Source organism: Clytia hemisphaerica, unplaced genomic scaffold (assembly GCF_902728285.1).
Source record: "Clytia hemisphaerica strain Z4C2 unplaced genomic scaffold, Clytia hemisphaerica genome assembly, whole genome shotgun sequence".
Lineage (NCBI taxonomy): Eukaryota > Metazoa > Cnidaria > Hydrozoa > Leptothecata > Clytiidae > Clytia > Clytia hemisphaerica.
Window position 1 is genome coordinate 1,107,064 of NW_027103289.1, and position 23,792 is coordinate 1,130,855.

Below are 23,792 nucleotides of genomic sequence, written 5' to 3' on the forward strand. Positions count from 1 at the left end.
CGCTATAAAACCATGTTCGCACGTTACAATTCAAGCCATTCTATTGGTTAAAAATGACGTAAAACTTGAATGTAACCAATAAAATGGCTTTATTTCTTTTCCGAGCGAAACGAAATCGTTGCGTGCGAACATGGTCTAAGTCTCGAGGACAGGGTTTTGAAATAACAGTTGAATATCGGATACTTTTCAACCTAAATTGTCCCCTGTCCGACCTAAAGCAACCCTGATCTGAAATTTTATCCGACCCACTGGAAATCGTTATTTCTGTCTGCAGACCTTGGTTTTTCATGATAAAATATTTTAAGAAAAAATAATCATCCATTTCAAACTTTTTAATGAACGAACCAAAACATTTTAGCTTGGTTTTGGTAGCTTTCTTTTAAGTTGAAATTGTTTTTTAGGTAACTTAATAAGGGCTTGAAGTCAATTTCTTTGATTGGTGGTTTCTGAAATCTGAATTTCGATTGTCTTAATTTTTTCTTAGGTATTCTCCAGCTTTCAGCCCCAATTTCTATTAAGAGGCGAATTATTTGAGAGAATAATTTGAGACAGACAGGTTAACACCGTGATGTAGGGCGATCTCTTAATACGGTCGAACTTGGTTCCGATCAATGCAGACCCTCCCGGTTAAAATTGGTCTCTTCCGGTTTAAGTCGGCCCCTCCCGGTCCAAGTCGTCCCCTCCCGGTTGAAGTCGGACCAAACCAAACTGCCCCAACTTGCTTACCTCCAAACTTTTACTAGTAGCAGCACCATCTTGTTGTATTTTTAAGTTATAAGAGAAAAAGAATTTCTTCAAAAACATTTTTTCTTTACAAACTAACTTATTTTCTGGAAATAAAATGAAGCATCAATTATACCTATGAGCCGTTATGTCAAGAGAAGATAGATGGCTAAAGTCCACTCAGTATTTTTAGACAGTCTTTTGATTGTGTTCACGGACACCTTGTCAGTACACAGACCCAGTATCTACGGCTAATTCCAAAATTCATTACCGTAGAGGTTCTTCCCCACAAACATTAGGTGAAAACCACACACTATAAAAGTTAGATACCAAACAATGTTTGTGCGAAATAGCCTTCAATACTCCTCTAAATAATTAATTCCCTGCTAATTACCCAATTAATTGACCATCGGTTACCTCAATCGAATGGAATGGATCGATTTATCCTAACCTTCGATTCAGGGATAAAGAAAATAATCTTATAAATGCAAATTATACGTAACAGAATGAAAATCGAAAGCATAAATAACAATTTAGAATAATCACATTCAGCAAAAGATTTCCAAAGGCAAAGAATTCTTCTGAATAGCCAATTCTCAATAAAAATTCCAAATTGTACATCGTCGATAAATTAGCCAAAGGTTTATTTGTGTTGAAACATCTACATACGAAGAAGGTATAGTTCCAGGGTCTTCCCCACAAACATTAGGTGAAAACCACACACTATAAAAGTGAGGTACCACACAATGTTTGTGCGAAATAGCCTTCAATACTCCTCCAAATAAATAATACCATGCCAATTACCCATTGACACATAGTCAGTACACAGACCCAGTATCTACGGCTAATTCCAAAATTCATTACCGTAGAGGGTCTGTTGCCATTGTCTTTTCTCATTTGATATTTTTCAAACCGACCGCTGCGATGGAGTGTTGGTGAGAGAGGAGAGACGATGAGAGAAGTGTTGCTATTTATAAATCATACTTTATCGCAGTGTATTACGAAGCGATGAACGTAAGATACAGTCTGGTACAGAGTAACAGACACCACGGATTGGATAAGTTTACCTTTGCCAAATTTATGAAGTACTAACCCATAGAACCTGAACAGAAAAAAATACAAACAGGTCCTCCCAGGTCTACAGTAGATCTTCATTAAGAAGAATAAACCAAACAGTTTTCTCTAACAGAATACACTTTTTTATAAGAACAAACTATATAGGAACATATGGCTTCCGTGGTCAAAAAGTTAAGAACGCGTTAAGAACATTTTAAGGCTTTATGGACTTAAAGACACTTTATTTCATAAAAAAATTGACAAAAATACTCGCAAAATGGCGAAAATAAGAACATGTTAAGAACATTTTTAAGCATGAAAGCTGCTGGATGTTCTTATAAAAAACGTGTACGTAAGTCTATGTGTGTACCGTGATTCTGGCTAACTCATTCCAGGTTTGAACTTTTTAAAAACAAAACTCTCTGCAAAGGAAAAAAAGTTCAGCGAAAACAAATTTTAACTTTTAAAAGGATTTTGTAAGCTCATTCGAGCCAACTTCGACCTCTTTAAACGTGCTAGGCCAAAACAAGACACTCTCTATCATTTTCAAATGCATTCTGCAATCACATCTCCTTCCTTCAAGATATACCAGCTTCCCATATAAAAACAATCTCTTCACTGTATCAACCGGGTAAATACCTACAGTAAACAGGATTCAACGCGACTTCTTTGGATTAGATATGATAAAGCAAACAAAAAGTTTGACTTAACAAGAATCAAAAATGCTCGACAAAAAAAATGAAGGAAATATATTTGGCAGAGGAATTGAATGATATTAATACTCAAACAGCTCCAAAATTCATTTCATATCATCATTTATAGGTCCGTCGATCGAGCAGAGTGCAGCGTTTAAACGATTTATTCTTTTAAAGGGATAAAAATATCAAGAAATTCTTATAATACACTTTATACTGAAATTTGTAGAGGAATGACGAAAGATCGAAAGTATTTCACAAAAAGTAAATATTAATTTTGATATCCCGATATCATAGAAAAAAAATCAGAAAATATGTAAGGCAAGTGTACTTATCAAGTTGTCATGTATAGCTTTAAATCATAACAAAAATACAAGGAATCAAATTAGTATGCAAAAGCCGAAAATAAGAAGGTTGTGAATTCCAGGGGGGTCAAAACATTTTTTAAACATCCAGAGGTGTGAGAAGAAATTTCAGGGATTTGTTTTAGTAAAAAATCAAGAGAAATTTTCTTAAATCCGTAAAAATACGAAGAGTTCAAGCAGCAAAATAATTCACTTCCTCCACACTTCTCATACAGCACAAATTTCTGGAATATAGCGTAAATTGAAATCTCCCGACGAAAATCCTGAATTAAATTTATATAGCGATAGTTTCAGGGCTTTCCCCACAAACATTAGGTGAAAACCACAAACTATAAAAGTGAGCCACCACACAATGTTTGTGCGAAATAGCCTTCGATACTCCTCTAAATAAATAATTCCCTGCTAATTACCCAATTAATTGACCATCGGTTATCTCAATCGAACGGAATGGATCAATTTATCCTATCATTGGATTTAGGGATAAAGATAATAATTCTATAAATGCAAATCTACATGAAAGGATGAAAGCTCAAAGGCATAAATAACAATTTAGAATAATTACATTCAGGAGAAGATTTCCAAAGGCAAAGAATTCTTCTGAAAAGTCAATTCTCAATAAAAATTCCAAGTTGTACACCGTCGGAAAATTAGCCAAAGGTTTATTTGTGTTGAAACATATACATACGAAGAAGGTATAGTTCTAGGGTCTTCCCCACAAACATTGGGTGAAAACCACACACTATAAAAGTGAGACACCACACAATGTTTGTGCGAAATAGCCTTCGGTACTCCTCTAAATAATTAATTCCATGCCAATTACCCATTAATTGACCATCGGTTACCTCAATCGAATGGAATGGATCAATTTATCCTATCATTCGATTTAGGGATAAAGATAATAATTCTATAAATGCAAATCTACATGAAAGGATGAAAGCTCAAAGGCATAAATAACAATTTAGAATAATTACATTCAGGAAAAGATTTCCAAAGGCAAAGAATTCTTCTGAAAAGTCAATTCTCAATAAAATTTCCGAATTGTACACCGTTGGAAAATTAGCCAAAGATTTATTTGTGTTGAAACATTTACATACAAAGAAGGTATAGTTCCAGGGCCTTCCCCACAAACATTGGGTGATCACCACACACTATAAAAGTGAGACACCACGCAATGTTTGTGCGAAATAGCCTTCAATACTCCTCTAAATAATTAATTCCCTGCTAATTACCTATTAATTGACCATCGGTTACCTCAATCGAATGGAATGGATCGATTTATCCCATCCTATCATTCGATTCAGGGATAAAGATAATAATCCTATGAATGCAAATTATACGTAAAAGAATGAGGAAAATCGAAGGCACAAGTAACAATTTAGAATATATTCAAAAAAGATTTCCAAAGGCAAGGAATTCTTCTGAATAGTCAATTCTCAATGAAGATTTTCAGAAAATTCCAAATTGTACACCGTCGGAAAATCAGCCAAAGGTTTATTTGTGTTGAAACATCTACATACGAAAAAGTTATAGTTTCCAGGGTCTTCCCCACAAACATTGGGTGAATACCACACACTAAAAAAGTGAGACACCACACAAATGTTTGTGCGAAATAGCCTGCCAATTACCCATTAATTAACCCATTGGTAAACTCAATAGAATGGAAAGGATCGATTTATCCTATCCTATCATTCGATTGAGGGATAAAGATAATAATCCTATGAATGCAAATTATACGTAACGGAATGAAAAATCGAAGACACAAGTGACAATTTAGAATATATTCAAAAAAGATTTCCAAAGGCAAGGAATTCTTCTGAAAAGCCAATTCTTAATGAAGATTTTCAAAAAATTCCAAATTGTACACCGTCGGAAAATTAGCCAAAGATTTATTTTGTGTTGAAACTTCTACATTAGAAAAAGCTATAGTTTCAAGGCTTTCCCCACAAACATTAGGTGATCACCACACACTATAAAAGTGAGACGCCACACAATGTTTGTGCGAAATAGCCTTCGGTACTCTTCTAAATAAATAATTCCCTGCTAATTACCCATTAATTAATCATCGGTTATCTCAATCGAATGAATGGATCAATTTATACTATCCTTTGATTTAGGGATAAAGATAATAATCCTATAAATGCAAATTTACATGAAAGGATGAAAGCTCAAAGGCATAAATATCAATTTAGAATAATTACATTCAGGAAAAGATTTCTGAAGGCAAGGAATTCTTCTGAATAGTCAATTCTCAATAAAAATTCCAAATTGTACACTGTCGGAAAATTAGTCAAAGGTTTATTTGTGTTGAAACATCTACAATAGATGAAGCTAGCTTTAGAAAAAGCTATAGTCTCCAAGGCTTTCCCCACAAACATTGGGTGATCACCACACACTATAAAAGTGAGATACCACGCAATGTTTGTGCGAAATAGCCTTCAATACTCCTCTAAATAAATAAATCCATGCTAATTACCCATTAATTAATCATCGGTTATCTCAATCGAATGGAGTGGAGCGATTTATCCTATTATTCGATTCAGGGATAAAGATAATAATCCCATAAATACAAAAATTCACGTAAAAGAATGAAAGATAGAAAGACACTTTGAAAAATATTTCCGTTATACACTTGGTAAGTTAAGTAGGTCTCGTAAACCCTACAAACCACTTTACTCCTAAACCGATATAAAACAGAAGAAACAAATGAAAATCTCAATTCTTTCTGTCTTTAGTCAGAGTAGCTAATATGTACAGTGAACAAAATTGATAAACCCAAAATTGCAAACCGCTTCGAGTACTGAACTGACACAACAATATTACCCCTGTACCGATTTTATGTATGTGTTTGTCTGCGACGAAAACGGGGACTTTAAATTTCATCGAATAAGGGAGCCTATCGAATAGTAGAACGTCGAATTAGAGAGCGTCAACTGCATGTGTTTAATATCTGCGACGGAAAACGGCAAGCTTTTGTTAGAGTCTATATTTGAATCCTATCTTCTAACCATATGTACAGTGGACTCAATGGACAAATCTAAAAGTGCAAATCTCTTCTCGTACCGAGCTGAAACAACACCTTAACCTTCTGTTTTTCTAACGCTATTCCACATATTTAGAACAAAAGCAACATATGGCGAGTTTATGTGTGTGCGCTTTTCTGCGACGGAGCGGTTAGCTTCTGATTTGTTTAGATTCTGACTGACGCTTTTGCCGTCCTCGATTTAACGATTCAAAAATGCGGGTTATTTAAAATCGCTTTGAGTCACTCCGCCGTCCTCAAAAGTGTAAATAAACCCGCTTTTAGGTTCGTGTTGTTTTGACTTTGTGCGCCGGCCGCGAATCCATACCGAGTTTATGTATCGGATGATATCGAGGGCAACGGTAAGTGAAATCGATACAAAACAAAGTCGATAGTTGATGTACGGCTCTTTATCACCTTTGCTAACCTAAACAGACGACGGTATCTTGGTGTTTTTACCGTCGTCGAGCAAAGTGGATGGCGATTTCGGCCCCGTGTCAGCTTTGCTTTATACCGTCCCCCTTGGTTTATCTCGAATACATAAACTTGCTCATATTTTGTTCTATAGTAACACTAATACCATACCACCCATCCAACCAACCAACCATCCTATGCACAAATACACAAAATTCTCACATAGGAGCAGCGAACCAACTCTTCAACTTTGACAAGAAAATATGAAGTCATACATACACAAAACCTTTGAACTGGCCCAAACAAGTTTTCAGCTTAAGAAACACATTAACAAATAACAACACTATACAAACTCAATGAACTGCAAACAGAGAGAATAAAATAGGAAGAAAGAATTTAGGATACGAAAGTTTATCTGACATTCTAATGGAATTTTTAGTGATGGCTGACAGGTAGTAGGAAATTGTTAAAATTTCACTTTATTTACTTTTTGAAATAAAAAAATTGGGGTGGAAAAGAAGGCGAGTATAAGGAAAAAACTTTATCTATCCGAAATAAATCTAACGTACTGGTCCGTTGTAGTTTTGGGCAGTAAACATAAGAATTATTACCACGCTAGTAGCAGCCCGGAAAACCCGAGTTAAAAAACCCGAGTTAACTTTTGGTGACGTCATAATTTAAGGATAACTCAAGAATTTTAGGTGCACCTTAAAGATCCGAGTTAACTAACTCGACAGTTTTAGGTAAACTTAAGAAAATCGAGCTAACTTTAACTCGAAAAATTAAGATGTACCATAAAATTCCGAGTTATCCTTAAATTATGACGTCACAAAAAATTAACTCGGGTATTTTAACTCGGGTTTTCCGGGCCTCACGCCAATAACTCGTTCGTTTGATTTTGGGTGCAATTCGCATTTATTAATCATTATTGGCAAAGGAGTAAATAGTAGTAGTGTACTGAAAACCTAAAACAAAATTATAGTTTCAGACGTTTTTTGGAAAACCTGATGAGATATGCACACTTTTTTATAAGAACAAGTAAGTTCTAACGAAGGTTGTCTGTCTTATCACGAAGGTAATAAAGATAAATGGAGAGTCAATGCCTTTTGTTCTATTCTGATTTATCATCGGAAGCAAACATCTGTTTGGTTGCTTTGGGAATAAGATGATTAATTTTGCGTGTACTCGTGGGAAAATTTATAATGAATGAAAAGACATTACATTTTTAACAAGTATAGACACCCCCTAGTATTTTTTCAGTCAGTGGGGATGAAAATAGCGGACTGAAACTGGATGGGGATTGATATTCCCGTATTTTTCATGGCTGGGGATATCAATTCTTTTGTTTTCAAGTCAGAAAATTCAGTGGGGATGGCAAGAAGAGCACCATATTTTGCAGTGAGGTTGGCATATTTGTATATTTTTAGTGGGGACAAAAATTGGAGGAGAATTTTCCACCAGGGACGATATTTCGGACAATTTCTCCAGTGGGAAGGGTTCCCAGCGGGTCTGTGATATAAATGGGGTGTATTTAGGTCATTATCGAGACGTTTTCTCTCCATCTATATCTTTAATTACCTTCATCGTCTTATAATTTTTAGAGCTTTTGAGCCGGCCGATGTCTAATAAAACTTTTGAAGCCTTTGGATGTTCTTAATTTTTTGAGATTTAAGCCTAAAAATGTTCTTAACGTGTTGTTATTTTCACCACTTGTAGTCTCATTTATGTTTGTCCATTTTCCTAAGATATCAGGTGTTTTAGGTCCACAAGGTCTTAAAATGTTCTTAACTTGTTCTTGATATTTTTGCCATCTAATCCCTATGTTCTCATATAGTTTGTTCTTATAAAAAAAGCGTGATGTCAAAAATGTTTCGTGAAGGAAGAAAAAGAGTACATGATACATACCAAATAGAATCTTGACATTCTTGCAATTCAAGAAATCCAATAATACCAGTAGTAAGTCAATAAATAATTTTTTTAAATGTTTAACTATCAATAAAAACAAACAATCAATGGTATAAACAAAAAACAGCAAGAAACCAAGAAAACAAACAATATAATAAAAGTGAGGCAATAGATTTTCTTCACAAGACTGAAAGTGCAAAGTACGATACTACGAAGGGGAACAAAAATTTTTCGAGTGTTGAAATATCGAATTACGGAGTAAGGTTTATGAAGCAATGTTTAACTAAAGGGACCAAAACACTTGTTCGAGTTAACGTGACATTCCAGTTATAGAGGCTCGAGTTAAAGAGACTCCAGAGTATTATGATAAATATTTTGATACAAAAATACGATGCCCTCTCCTTTCTCTTTCTTTTAAAAGCAAAAAAAGTTTTCAATATCTTTTTAATCAATTCCAAAAAATTATCTTCTTAAAAAAACAGTGACAACGTATTAAATGTCAACATAGTTATCTCCATCCACCAAGATGTTACTTGTAAAATACAACAAGCATGAGTTTTGACATGAAAACCCATTAAAATTTGAACTCAATCTGTATATGAACAGCATGGCACTGGAATTCAGCTGCAGTACTTATGTTTATGACTTCCTAGATGGAAATCATTAAAATCATCATTATAATGTCTTTTGAATTTGTGGTAAATTATTTAAAAGCCTGTTATTAATATACTTTCGTTTTTGATCCGAATTATGCTTTGTCGTGGTATGCAGGCTTTTTTATAGGAATAATTTTGGCCGAAACCCGGGAACAAATTAAAAACAATCCAAGTTTCATATTCCAGAAATGGCTATAAAGAAAATGCTGATTTTATGGCACATAAAGTAAGCAAAACTTTTAAGTCTAAAAATCACAAAATAAAAACAAAAATAGTTGAGCCTCAACCAAAATTAATTTAGGTTCTTATAAAAAAGTGTTTATGTGTGAGAATATTTTGTATTTTTTCCTCGAAATTTTGAATTTGTAATTTCACTGAAATTTCACTGATCGATTATAAAAGGATTATGTAGTTTAAGTCTATTTTATTTTCTGAGGTAAAAAAGTCATTATAGATCCATCTTTAGTTTTCTTGGAACTTCATCTCGGTAAGACTCCTAGATTAAAACAGTATTTAGATACTATCGCTTGTAGACTTAAAAGAAAGGAATTTTCTGATGTACTAATCATATAGGATTCTTAAATAGATGCCATAAATCATACAAAAGGGAAATCCTTTCCTTAAATCATAAATCAACATATGTAAACAAGAATTACTTCTCATACTCTCACAGCCAGTAAAAAATCAACTCCAAGCAAATGCAACTCAATACGAATTCCTCCGTCAATAATATAATGTCATTAAATCAAATACCTGGATATTCGTTTTTCATCACAAGAAGAAAAATAAAATGATATCAAAATCACATCACAAGACTTAACGTCAGAATCTGTTTTTCCCTTCTGAGTATAACAATAATAATAATAATAATATCTTTAAAACACACAACACTTCAAGAGTAGGCATAAAAAGGGGTATTTTTGGCAGACGCAATACTTTTCAAAAATAGTTTCAGTAGCGAAAGTGACGCAATATACTTAAGTATAAGAAAAACAAAAAATGATAAAGACAATACAACATAACATATGAGGACAGATTCACGAAAAAGGTTCGGAAATTTTGAATTTTTTACAAAAACATTTCACTTCAGTTAATTTGATTCAAAAAGGAAAATGGAAGTGCTTTTGAAGGATAGCTCTCAAAGCCTTCATAGTCTGGTTAGTTATGATAACCTAAAAAAGAACATCTTCAAATTATGTTCTTATAAATGAGAGAACAATAAGTTCAGAATGACACGTTATTCAGGTTTTTTTATAAGAACAAAATATTATAGGCTTCGATGGCTAAAACATTAAGAACAAGTTAAGAGCATTTTAAGACTAAACAGTCCCTAAAAACACCCGATTTCTTAGAAAAATGGACTAGAATACTCACAAAATGGTGAAAATAAGAACAATTTATAGCTAAAAGCGTTAAAAATTTTTGAATTTTCTTATAAAAAAACGTACACATGATGACATGTGATAATACAAAACAATATATTTCAATCTGTTAAGACAGGTCAGTCATCATTTAAATACAACAGGTATCAGGTATCAATTCTTTATCACTGATTATATGAAAACAGCTGTCACCGCTGGGTGGGTTAGCAAACCTCGATCGGGAGTATGCCAGCTTGTTATAATACACGTTTTTTTTATCAGAACAAACTATATAAGAACATAAGGCTTCGACGGCCAAAATGGCTTTATAGACTCAAAAACACTCGATTTCTTTATAGGAAATTGGGTTAAAATGGTCAAAAATTGGTTAAAATAAGAACATATGTTAAGAAATTTTTTAAGCTCGAAACCCAAAAAAGTTAAGAACATCCGAAGGCTTCAAAAATTTTGGATGTTCTTATAAAAAAATGTGTAGTAAAAAGACAGTACGTGAACGTAAGTCGGAGAAGTTTAGGGGGTTATTAGGGTTTGAGAGTGTAGGGTTTGTACGAACCAGACCTCCAAACCCTGGCCCTTTTTAAAGAGACTCAATTTTGACGAAAAAGCTTGTTAAGGTAGCTTAATTGGAAAACAGCAACAGTTAACGTTATAGATGCACAATTCCCTGTCTAATAAAACCGTACTGGTTACTTCTTAGAAATTCTAAAAAAAGACAAAAACGCCAACACAATGACTTTTATTCGTTAAAGTGTAATAGCCTAAATTACGAAAATCGATTCTCTTTTGTTTAACGTAAAAATCTTTACATAACCTGCTTATTCCGGCTAAGTGTTTTGACGTCACAACGAAAACAATATGAAAGAAACAAACGTTTATGAGTGCTTCCAAAAAGTCCCTTTATTTTATATGAATCTTTTTTCCTAGAACATAGCCCTGAATACTACGTGTCTTGACGGCACTTTCAGTTTCGCCTCATAAAAAGGTATTTCGATATTTTCAAATAATTCCCCTAACATACCAGAGAAAACGTTTAGGAAGTACAGTATGAGATTTTGAACAGATAATCGACATTACATTTTTAATGATTTCGAATTTTTCCACGTGACTTCTCGTCCAACATTTCGTCCAACAATGAATTTTAAATGTTGGATTGTATATGTTGGATTCATTTGAGCCGGCCTTAATCGACATTACATTTTTAATACTTGCACAAAGATGTTCCCTAAGCTCTTATAATCTGCAAACTTTTGACTCGAGTATCATACACATTTTGAAGATAAGAAATTTTAGATAAAAATTTGTTAAAATAAAAATTCTTATCTCTAAAATGTTGTTGATTTCAAAAACCAAAAAGTCTCAACTTTGAAAAAAAGACAAAAAAATTTATAAACATCTGTTCTTTTTTAGAAAAACGCTCGTAAAGGGAGAATTCGAGCCCTGTTTTCCTATAATTTTTGCTATAAATCACAACCATTTCTTCAATGATTGGAAAAATGAATTATATTGACTTATGAAAATAAAAAATGATCCATTTTCGCGTAAGCGTGAAACAGACTGTAGTATGTTTTAATTTTTAGAGAAAAATAAATTTTGATATTTGGCTCTGTATCGTATCGAGCACTCTCCGTGAAAATCAAAAATTACCACTTTGAGAGTGAAAATAAAATAAATCAAATTACCTCTTGAGATCGACGGTATAAGTCAGGATCTGAAGCAGTTCTATGAAGTTCCGGTGGCTCTCTTGGGTGATAAAGTGTTACGCATCGCCGTTTCTCCGACAACACGGGCTGCCCGACGTCCGTACGTGGTCGACTTTCGTTGAGAGCGTTAAAGCGGACCATACAACGAGCGATTTTTTGACGTTTCCGTGCTTTCTCCATGGTCCCACCTTGGTTTCCACCACTTTGGGAAGCTGTAAAGAAAATCAGATTGAAAAGGTTATTAAATACACCCCTGTGTCAGACAGACCAGCTGGGACTCCAGCCCTACTGGAAAATTTGGCTTTGATTTTATCCCTATTCGAAATTCAATGTTTAAAAATTGCACTCCAAACCCATCCCCACTGGATATCTTAACCTTGAAACAATAGAATTTCTATCCCCATTGGGATTTCAATAGGAGTTTTTATCCCCACTGAGGAAAAAATTTCCACCGGGGCTGCGAGACAGGGGTGTTTAAATTATTTAGATTTCTTAAGGGATAAACTAAAAACCAATCAAAGGAGTAAAAGCTGAATTTCGAATAACATCAATACACCTTTTCGACCGTAGTCCCGCGGTCAGGCGTGTGCCACTTTATCATCTAATTATCCCCATAAACTCGATCCAATCCTTTTTTACACCTTTTTCTATTGTCTAAAGGTGCGAGTAAAAAAAGACTAGGACGGTTTTAGGGTGGTAAAACGGACAAAAAGAAATGCCTGCGCTGCCATTGGCGGCTACGGTCAAAAAGGTTCTGTTTTATATTTATTTTCATTTTGGGGATTGGCCTTCTTGTAAAAAAATCTAAAGTAACAAGAAAAATTTCCGGATAACATGCAAACTGCGATGCAAGGTGCGAAATCTCAGCGGTCAAGATTGGTCAAATCTTAACAAAACGGTTAAACTAAAAACGGTCAGGAAGTCCCTATGATGATCAGAAAAATCAAACGTCTAAACGAAAACACAAAACTTACAAACGCTTGTAAACCAAGTAGTCTCAGACTTTTCTTTGAATCTCATGTTTGTTTTACTATACTAATAACTAACGAAAAAAAGAGTTTGGGAGATTTATACACTAGACATAATTGACAAAAAAAGCGAGTAAGGGAGCGTCTCCAAATATTGTTTCATTTTTAAACGAAAATGAAACGAATGCTTCGTTTATGTTTCGTTTCGACTTCGTTTCGACTTCGTTTCAGATAATGATGTCTGATTAATTTTAATTACTTAAGAAAACAAGATAATTGAACTGAAAAAAAGAGAATATTTTGAAACGAATGGTAAACGAAATAAAATTTTTCTCTGAATTTCATATAATTTCCATGTCATCCAAAGCTTTTTTGAACTTTTAGCAATAGTCTGATTTTGTTACTGCAACAATAGATAGTTCTTACTTCCTCAAAATGTGTAATATTTTTTTCGATGTTTAAAGGGATTCAGTTTCTGAAGTTTCTTGCTTTCAAGCTTAACAAGTTTTCTAATATCTTTTGGCGTAGATTTAAGAATTCTTTTAAACCTGGTTCTGATAAAAAATAAAAATTATGATAGAAGGCTGCGAAAGGAGGATCAAGAAGATCATACTTTCCGACATAACAACCCGAAACACTTTGCAAATTACTTCAATATAATTCATACGGGAATACCGTAGTTAATTACACCTGAGTTGGTAATTAATTACAAATTGAGTCGGTAACACCGTCATGACCTGTTAAAATTGTTGCACTAATTATATCCCTGTTAAGATAGCCCCGAACAATAAGAAAAACATATTTCAGAAAAGTCTACATCATAAAATACGAAAGCAGACTAATTTGGATTGATCTTCAACCAAATCTTTCTGTTGAAAATAAAGTATATGCTTTTGTGAAATTAAACATGAACTCTTAGTCCTATCCGTTTCACAAAGTTTTAAGTGAAAAATTTCTCCAAACGAAATGAAACGAAATAGAAAAAACTTAGAGATAATATTAGATAATTATCTCTAAATTAGAACTAATTATGCATTTCGTTTGAGCTTCGTTTGAGCTTCGTTTTAATTCGTTTCATGAAACAATTTGAAACGAAAAAATTGAAACAATATTTGGAGACGCTCCCTAAAGGTGAAATGAAATTGACACACGCGCTAAAAATAAAAAGTAGGCTACACGCATCCTCTCTGATAATATGACTTGATCTATTTTGGAGTCTTAGAAACTTGAAGAAGTTTGATTAGTAAGTTTTATATGAGAGATCTTTAAATTTCGTTAAATTTGAATCAAAAATTTGAATGGCTAGAGGTTAATACAGCGATTTGGTTTCTAAGCCTTTAAAAAAAATTGAAACAGGTTACCCCAAAAACTCAAATGAAGAAAATAACATATATTCAGCCCTGAGAATCTAACTCAAGCTCTAGTAAAAAACTCCTTTGTGAGTTTAATATCTAAAATCCAAATCTTAGCAGAAATTTTCTTGTAGTATATCTTCTCACTAAATCAGCTTTTCAACTACAGAAGGTTTTGTGTTTGTAATCTAGAAAGTTTATTTTACAAAAGATGACTGAAGATACAGAGAGAAGAAATTACAAATTTTAGCAACAAATTAAAATGATGTTTAACGAGGCCATTAAACACTAAATTAGCTATTTTTTCCCATCAAGTTCAAGTATGAGTGTTATGTATGAGAAAATTGTAATTTAAGTTCAACCCTTCACATTATAGATTGTTAGCTTTTAAAAGGTTTACCGTGTGATTGTTGTGATGGGAAAATGTTCTGCCTTGACCAAGTAGAAAATGGTACCCTTTTTAGAAACTTTTTGTTTTTGGTGGTGCCCCTTGTCATACCTTTTCACAAAGAAGAAAATCCAAGCGGAATCTTGCTGATAAGGGTGCCATTTACTAGTTTTCAGATGTTTATCTTTTAAATAGAGGTCTGAAAAGCATTTAGCCCCCCCCCCCCTTTTGATAAGGGCTCAACTGGGGAGGAGGGATTTGCTACCAACCCCTCCCCAACCTACAACCATGTTTCTGCTATTCAGCTTACAACATTTTTCTAGACAGCATCTCTGTTATGCATAAAGCCAGACAGAGATGGGGTTACAAACAAAAAAATTGGTCCTCCTAAAGTACTTTTTTATCTATTTTAGCCTTCTCTTGATTGCCCAAAACAACTTTCTTTCAACGTATATTTGGAAGAAAAAAGTGGCCAAGCACAAGCCCAGGGCCCTGGTGGCCTTTGCTATATAAAAAATCGGGTTAATAAAACTTTCATCTTTAAATAAATTTATCCATAAAAAACTACTTTAAAAAAATACTACTTTCACTCATCAATTAAATATACTACACTGTTTTTAATAATATGTCAAGGTATAGTATAATCCAATGACCATTTATAATGATTATTAATCACTTTTTTGACATCGATAGACAAAATGAGTAATAGAAAACGAAAGCACATATTTTTATTAAAAAGTGTTTCTATATCTAAACTTCCTTCTTGTAATATAAAAGTGAAAGTGAAATAGAGAGAGAAGAGAAGCAAAAAGAGAAGTGAACCCTCCGAATCATCCGGAATGGGCCCTATCCCTGAATAGATACCTACCCTACGATTGGGAAATTACCACACTAAACCAGACAATGCTAACCTGCGCTCGCGACACGACAGAGTTATTGGTGTATGGACGATAATACTCGAACTACACTGAAGGACATACATCTTGACAGGTGTTGAACCTTTGAGTACCCAGTTCCCCTCACAAGACATGGGTCAACCCGGGCGAAGGTACATTAAATTACCAAGTGAATCATAGCACCAAGTGAGAATCGAAACCTGACCTCCTGACGGGAATCAAGGTTGATAACCACTACACTAATACGCCTATTAGTGAAAGTGAAACTAGTTTATTTAAATCCAATCCTTTAAAAATGTGATGCTGGTCAAAAATAGTGTGACATTTTTATTTCTCAAAAAACACCAAATTTAGATTATTTAGGTATCCTGAAATAAGATTTCAGGAAGTGATAGAGCTAATGAAGACAAAGCCATATAGGTATTTCCCTTATTCGAGCCTTATAAGTCTGTTTTGAGTCAAAATTGGACAGAAAAGGCTTTTTGGGGTGTCAACCTCAAAAAACACTTCAATAACCATTCGAATCCAACTCCATAGTCTTTCCGTCTTAAAAACAAATAGAATTGAGGTTTACAAATGATTTTAAAAGAGCTTCTGGCTGATTTCATCGTAAAGCACTTTACCTTTACCTTGTCAACCTCAAAACTTGCTCAAATAACAGACATTTTCTTGGAAAAAGATTTTTAGATGGTCAATAATGATATTTTGTAAGCCAAAGTCATCATACTGATCTACCTTTATCAAAATTATGCACAAAACTAATGTCAACCTCATTTTCGAAGCCATTTAATAAATGTCAACCTCAAATAACACCCTGCATAGCAATTTTCAATCCTTTGAGATAATTTTATAGCTATAACATATCCAAAATTCAAAAGTCAACTTACAGGGAGTCAAAAAACCCTAACAGTGTCAACCTCAGGCCATGTTAACCTCAACTTTGGATCCTACTTCATATCTCGAGTTAGGGTAAACCTCAAAAAAAGATACTTATATGTCTAGAAAGAAAAATTATTCAGCCTAACCATACTAAAGTTTCAGTTGTCAACCTCGAACTTAGCACATTTTATGGGGCTAAATGTAAACCTCGACAAAAATGTCACAAATACCCCCTCCATTTTTGACCAGCATCATGTGTATAAAAAGCTGTTTGTTGATCTTGCAAAAGCAATGGAAAATGGGCTATTCAATTAAAATCCCATACATGGGGATGGACAAACCTTTTCACGAGGCGGATCTGGGATTTTTCTGAGAGGGTTCAAAAATCTCTTTTCAAAAAAAATTTTCGGAACAAACGTTTTGGGCGTAAATTTTGCACGTGCCCTGTTTGGGCGGTGTCACCTTTTTTCCATTCAACATGGGGGACGTTAATTAGCGCCTGCACGTCTGCAGTTCCCATTACCTATGAACTCCAAACATAGGCCTCAGCGGGTTAACATGCGCTGAAAGGAGGGCGGCAGGCCAATTTTTTTTTTGACCCGGCTTGAACAGCCAGAGGCTGAACGTGTAATAATCGTTTGTGGTGATATTCATATATTCATTGGGAAATTCCCTAACTACAATTGCGCACATCTAGTTTTTTCTTTTCAATCTTATCCCACAAAACGTTCATAAAACGTAAAAATAGTTTGAGCAAAGAAATTTAAGAGTATTATATTTCTTATATTTCTTTGGTTTGACCTTTATTTTGATAAAACAGACACCCAGATCATGCTCAAAACTGCTTGTTTGGTGTATATTATTTTATATATTCATGGTTCTTGCAGAAAATGTTTTTTGAGAAAGCCATGGATAACAGAGCAAATAAATGGTTTTGAAGAAAAGTTTGAAGAAAAAAATAAGACAATTTATAATATTAAATACTTTACACACTTCAGTTTCATTTCGTGAATATTTAAAACATAGTAAAAAAGTTCGATAATTCATTCTTATAACCATTTTTTATGGAATTTCTTTGTAGCAAATTAATTGGCTGACAATCAAGCAAAAACTTTTCATGTTGAGTATGTTTACATTATAAAACCAGAAATGGATAATATTCTGAAAACAGTGATCAAGTTAAAAAATAAAGGAGATTATTTATAAAGTACATATACAATAAGATGGAAAAATAAAAGATTGCCAAAAAGTGGAGTACACCATGAGTACTGATATGATGTGTTTTATGTGCAAATAGACTCAAGAAATTCTAGCTCTCATTCAGAAATTAGATGAATAATCTCATAAAAAAGTACTTTTTACATTCAATGTAAAAAGTTTGATGTTTTTAAGAATTATTAAAGGTACTAACAGTAATTATCAACAATCTGTAGGAAAGCACTTTTTCAATCATATGGAGTGTTGTTTATAATTCTATTGGTAGAGATTGTTGTTATATATCATTTCATAAATTCTGCGTTCAATCGTACTCTCGGGTACCTAATAGCCGGGGGGCCCGCTAATTAATTTTCCGAAAATTTTCCACCCAGGACATTCTTATTCCAACCCCCCCGCTTATTGATTTTTGGGAAAATTTTTTTGAAAGTTACCTCTTTTGCCATAATTCTGCTGTATCAGCCTCCTTTTCGAACATTTTCCACCCAGGACATTTTTATTCCAACCCCCCCGCTCATTAAATTTTTAGATTTTTTCCAACCCCCCTGCTTATTCCAAACCCCCCGGCTATTAGGTACCCGAGAGTACTCTTTTATGCTTACTTGTAGGGGGTAGAAGATGCAGGGGCAGTACTCTCAGAGAAAATTCATAAAATGGAGGGTCATTATTAACTGATTTTGGGGTGATTTTCCCAAAAAAACCCAAGGAAAATGAAGGTTTTGGCACTTTACAGTATCAGGAAAATTTCATAAATTGGAGGTCATTACAAAATGCTAATAGGGTGATTTTTACCAAAAATTTGCAAAATTACCACCTACAATTACGCACAAGAGGGTAATTTTTTCAGAGGTCACTAATGTCTCTTTTTGTATAAAAGTACCATATTTTCATATGATCGCATAAAAGTAATCTTAGTTTTGTTTTGCAAGTATAAAGTGGTATGAACTCTCTCTTCTTATGACATGACGAAACCAAAAATATTTCCTCACATCACATTATCTTGAAGCATGCATGAAGGTTTTGAACCTTTCCAGAAATTACATTCTTCAACCAAATTCAATCAAATTGCTAAAATGTTGTTCCCTAACCGAACCTTTCTTCCAGTCTCTGTTATAAAACTTTTTTCTATAATAGTTTTCAAAAATAAAGCTGAAATTCTTCAATGTCCTATGATGGGAGAAGAATCTCTCGAAACGTAGCCATGTGAAATTCATCTATGTCCAATGATGGGAGAAGAATCTCTCGAAAAGTAGCCATTCGCAAATCTCGTGATCCATATATATAGCTAGGTAGATTTTTTCCCGTGATGTTCCCGATGTCCGATGATGGGAGAAGAGCCAAACGTAAATCTCGTGCTTATATTCAAAACACGATAAACTTCCACCAAATATTCACAATAAAGTCCTTTCCCATAAAAAATTCCAAACTTCATTTATCAAGCAAAATTTATTTAAGTTTTGTTTTTGTTGGTATGAATGCTTCTCCTCTAAAGATAAACCAAAACGAAAATGTTTCCTCAGAATGAAAGTCGTCTTTTCTTTTTCTTTGGTCACTCTTCACCACATCAAACAAAAGCAGATGAAAATTCCATCACATAGAGTCTTTGTCAAAATCATCATACATTGATTGATATTGTTGTGTGATTCTCTCAAATTTACTGATTAAATTGAACCAAAAATGTCCTCAAAAAGATAAGTAAAATTGCCTGATTATTAACACTTTTCAGGACTTCAATTCCTTTCTTTAAAACACTGCATTGAAAGCTTGCAAAGAAGTGAGGTCGTTTGCCGTATGAATGGCTACCCTTCAAATCATTTCAATATTTTGCCGGCGACGACATGCGACTGGCTACCCTTCAAATCATTTCAATATTTTGCCGGGGACGACATGCGACTGAATGTTATTTTTGTAGGAAAATCTTTTAGGCTCAAAAGGTCGGTCAGGTTCGGTCTTGTATCTTCGAGAAATTTCCTTGAACCACCTCAAATTTACCATTTCACTGGATGCATTTTGTGAACCAGGTTCAAAATTAAAGATTTCCTAGCACAGAAGCAGCTAGATATGTAATCCCGCAAAAAAAAATCATAACAAAGATTTTTTAGCGCGGAAAAAGCTAAGCTAAGTTTGTCGCGCGCACCAACGCACGCCACATGCATACAACCCCTGGTAAAATAATATCGAGATATAACCAAGAAGAAAAATCAGTTCCGATCAGAAAACTGGATTTCACTTGAAGAAAGGGTCTTTGTATTTTTTATTTACTAAAAGGGTTGGGGTGGTTCAGCTGAACCATTTGAACCCCCTCAGATCCGCCGCTGAAAAAAGATTCTTTGAAATGTGTGAATCCCCCTGGAAAATACCAAAATTTTCAAAAAAAAACCTTGGAAAATTTATTTTCCTACCTTTTAAGTGAGGGTAAACAAACTAAAATCAGTCTGAGACCCCCTGGAGATTTCAAAACATGTTCTTACCCCCTGGAAAAAATGAATAAACCAGCTGCGCTGGAAGCTCCGGCTTAAGAGATTAAAAGATGTGAAAGATGAGCTTGTCGAGTTAGTTGTGTTAGAATGTTGCCCACAAACTTCTAATCAGAACAGATCAGAAAGCAAAGTAATAATTCTATTGCAGAGCGAGTATGAGAAATAATCTTAACAAATAAATAAACCAGCTGGAAGTTTAGCTCTTCTAAGTGATTACACATGCACTTTCTTGTCTAAAGAACCAAGTATGACAAAGTCCAAAAAATAATTTTCAGTTATAACACTGTGAAAATTTCTCCGATCTTGTTCAAATTTACACAGGAATTGTGTTTTAGTATACTTTACTGAATTCTCATAGCGATATGTTTGTAAAAAATCTGTGTTGGGTTTGAAAAATCAAAAGGAACGGTCGCCAGCCGCAATGAAATTACGACAAAGTCCAAAAAATAATTTTCAGTTATAACACTGTGAAATTTTCTCTGATCTTGTTCAAATTTACACAGGAATTGTGTTTTAGTATACTTTACTGAATTCTCATAGTGATATGTTTGTAAAAAATCTGTGTCGGGTTTGAAAAATCAAAAGGAATGGTCGCCAGCCGCGATGAAATTACGACAAAGTCCAAAAACGATCATTTCAGCCATAACACTGCGAAAATTTCTCCAATCTTGTTCAAATTTAAAAAGGTATTGTGTTTTCGTATCCTTTACTGAATTCTCATAGCGATATGTTTGTAAAAAATCTGTGTCGGGTTTGAAAAATCAAAAGGAACGGTCGCCAGCCGCAATGAAATTACGACAAAGTCCAAAAACGATCATTTTCAGCCATAACACTGTGAAAATTTCTCCAATCTTGTTCAAATTTAAAAAGGAATTATGTTTTTGTATTCTTTACTGAATTCTCATAGCGATATGTTTGTAAAAAATCTGTGTCGGGTTTGAAAAATCAAAAGGAACGGTCGCCAGCCGCGATGAAATTACGACAAAAAGTCCAAAAACGATCGTTTTCAGCCATAACACTGTGAAAATTTCTCCATTCTTGTTCAAATTTACACAGGAATTGTGTTTTAGTATCCTTTATTGAATTCTCATAGTGATATGTTTGTAAAAAATATGTGTCGGGTTTGAAGAATCAAAAGGAACGGTCGCCAGTCAACAATGCAATAATAATGATGAATACAAAACAGGATCATTTTCAGCCATAAACATAACACCACAAAAACTACTCAGATCGTTTTCAAATTTTCACTGTAATGTAGTAATTTTAGTATTCTCTTTTAAATTCCAATGGATGTGTGTTTGAAAGTTTCATTGTCAAGTTACCAACAGAATTTTATGGTTTAGCCATATGCAAGATTTTTTAAGCACTCGATCAGCTGACGATTCATGGCCAAAATTTCTCCAAAGTCTTTCCACATTGTTAGATAGCCAGTATGCATCATACTTCTCATAAATCATGTCCAAAACATCATGAATAATGATGAAAATGATCAATTTTTCACTGAGATTTGCCAGTATTTGCTACACAGTCAACTAGTCCACTTTCAGCAGCCATCTTTTTCTTAAATACTTTCGGCCAATCAAATCACAGTATTACAGTATTTGAATCAGGTAATCCGCTTTTATTAAATCGGAATAGATCATCGAATTAGATAAACAAACAAAAAATGTCTTTAGCGTCGTCGTCGGATGAGAGAGAATTTAAGGCTCATAGGCCGGAGCAAAAACCACTCCTTTAGAATACCTGGAAATTCTTCTTGGATTACCCCTGCTGTAAATGTTCGTCCAACCCCTATATGGAAATAAAAGGGATTGGTCTGATATTTACTTGATGTATCAAAAATTTAGACCATTTGCCCAAATATTTTTCTACACCATCTAAAAAAAGCTCTTTCAACAGACAAAAATGGCCAACCTTTAGTATATAAAACCTGAACTAAAATTAGAGCTTCAATTGAAAAAGACACACACATACAATGAATACGAGTTCTAAGTTCTCTAGATTCCTGTCAATGAATGTACAAACTTAAGTCTACCAGGCCCGTACGAGGTTGCCCAAAAGGCTAAATTGAAGTACAGGAAGAAAGTTTTTATAAGTGGAAAGTTGTGTGTAAAATATACTATCTAAGAAGGCATAGTTGGGAAAATTTTTGGGAATGAAAATTTTGGGATTCTAAGATTTTAACTGTATCTGCCAAATATCCAAAAATGTAAGCAAACAAAATTGCATACTAACATCACCTGTCTGGTTCTTAGCAAAAAAGGCTCTTAATCTTGCTCAAGAAACTGTCAAGCTCTTAGCTTATTATAATATGACTTAAATCACCTAACACACTAAAACCTCTTATACAACAATCTAATACAGATATGTTTTATAATAAGAGATCAAAGTACAGTAGACTCTCAGTTATTTGAAGCTCAAAGGGGAGATGAGAATTTACTTATTTTACTTAGTTTCTCGTCAGATTTTTGACTTAATCTTCTTAATGGGATGGACTTTTCTAGAGTAATTGAGGCATCGTGGTTCAGTGAGCATGATAAAAAATAAGAATTTAACTTTTTGAAGAAAGAATAAATTTGAACAAATTGTGTTCTTCACACATGATCTCCCAATAAAAATTGCTTCAAATAATTGAAAGTCTATAAATAACTGAAGTTTGTATAACCTGGAGTGCTTTTGCCTGAGTTGGGTAATCAGATCCAAGAAGAACCCCATCTCACTTTGAATAACGGAATTATTCAAATAAGTGCAGGTTCAAAAAACCAGGAGTCTACTGTACATTCCAGTATACTATGGTTAGACCTGACTGAGTTTGTTCTTGAAAAAGGAAGAAAATGACTGTTCTGAAAAAATAGATAAAAACGACAGAACACACTAATTCAAGAGGCCCTCCCAGCAGACCCAAAATTCATGCCATAGCCAATTTCTTTCAGATTTTATGCCATCATGTCAGAAAAATCCAATCTTATAAAGATCATGCCATTTTTTTCGAATTCATACCACCACACCTGTAAAATTTGGTGTTTGCAATCAGAAATGAACTGAAGTTTTCCCTTAGGGGAGTGATAAGTGAGAGTTTCCTACTTAATAGACATAAGGATCGAAATATCCAATGACAGTATTAAAAATGCACTGTTGGTAAGATAATTTCCCTGACTTCCCTGATTTAAATTAAAGGTTTAAAAATAAGATTAACAGGGAAATTTTTCTGACTCGGAGCTCTTCCTCATTTTGGTGTGGCAAAGTTGACAGCTATGACATAGTGATTTGTGACCTTCTATCCTAACCCTAACTGATAGCTCCGAACCGAAATAAAACCGAGCCCCTGTCAAGGTCAGAAGATTGAAAAATTCGACTAGCATTCTGGAGGATGATATTGTCCAGACCTGATTAATCTTATAAATAAACTCCATCAAACGATTTTAATTACCATAAAATTGAATTTCATTGAGATTACTGATGGAAAAGCATTAATTGGATCGGTAAAATTACCAAAAGGACCGCTAATCTACCCGAAAAACGCTGGGTTGGTAAGGTTTTCACAAGGAAGGTCACATATGTGTTTCTTGTAAATTTTGTAAAAAGAGTTTGAGCTATACTGTAGAATATCAAGTTGAATAATTAAAAACTCCAGCATCAAAACAATGATAAGAAAAAACAATGCACGCTTGAATAATTATCCATCATTGTGTCATTGTT

At 34.0% G+C, this 23,792-nt stretch overlaps 1 protein-coding gene across 3 annotated transcripts in view; it reads right to left on the reverse strand.

Moving 5' to 3' along the window:
- The window catches only part of LOC136809742 (FYVE, RhoGEF and PH domain-containing protein 4-like), a 47,477-nt gene that overhangs the window by 18,219 nt on the left and 5,466 nt on the right, over positions 1–23,792 (reverse strand). The window contains exons 1-2 of one of the 3 annotated variants that reach the window (XM_067066291.1): positions 12,890–12,967; positions 11,895–12,127 (exon numbers count right to left, since the gene is read on the reverse strand). In XM_067066291.1, the coding sequence (XP_066922392.1) occupies positions 11,895–12,127; positions 12,890–12,935 (279 nt within the window). In that variant the 5' untranslated portion in view covers positions 12,936–12,967. Of the gene's footprint in view, positions 1–8,177; positions 8,264–11,894; positions 12,128–12,889; positions 12,968–23,792 lie in introns of those variants that run through there. The other 2 variants (XM_067066298.1, XM_067066307.1) reach the window with 2 other exon arrangements.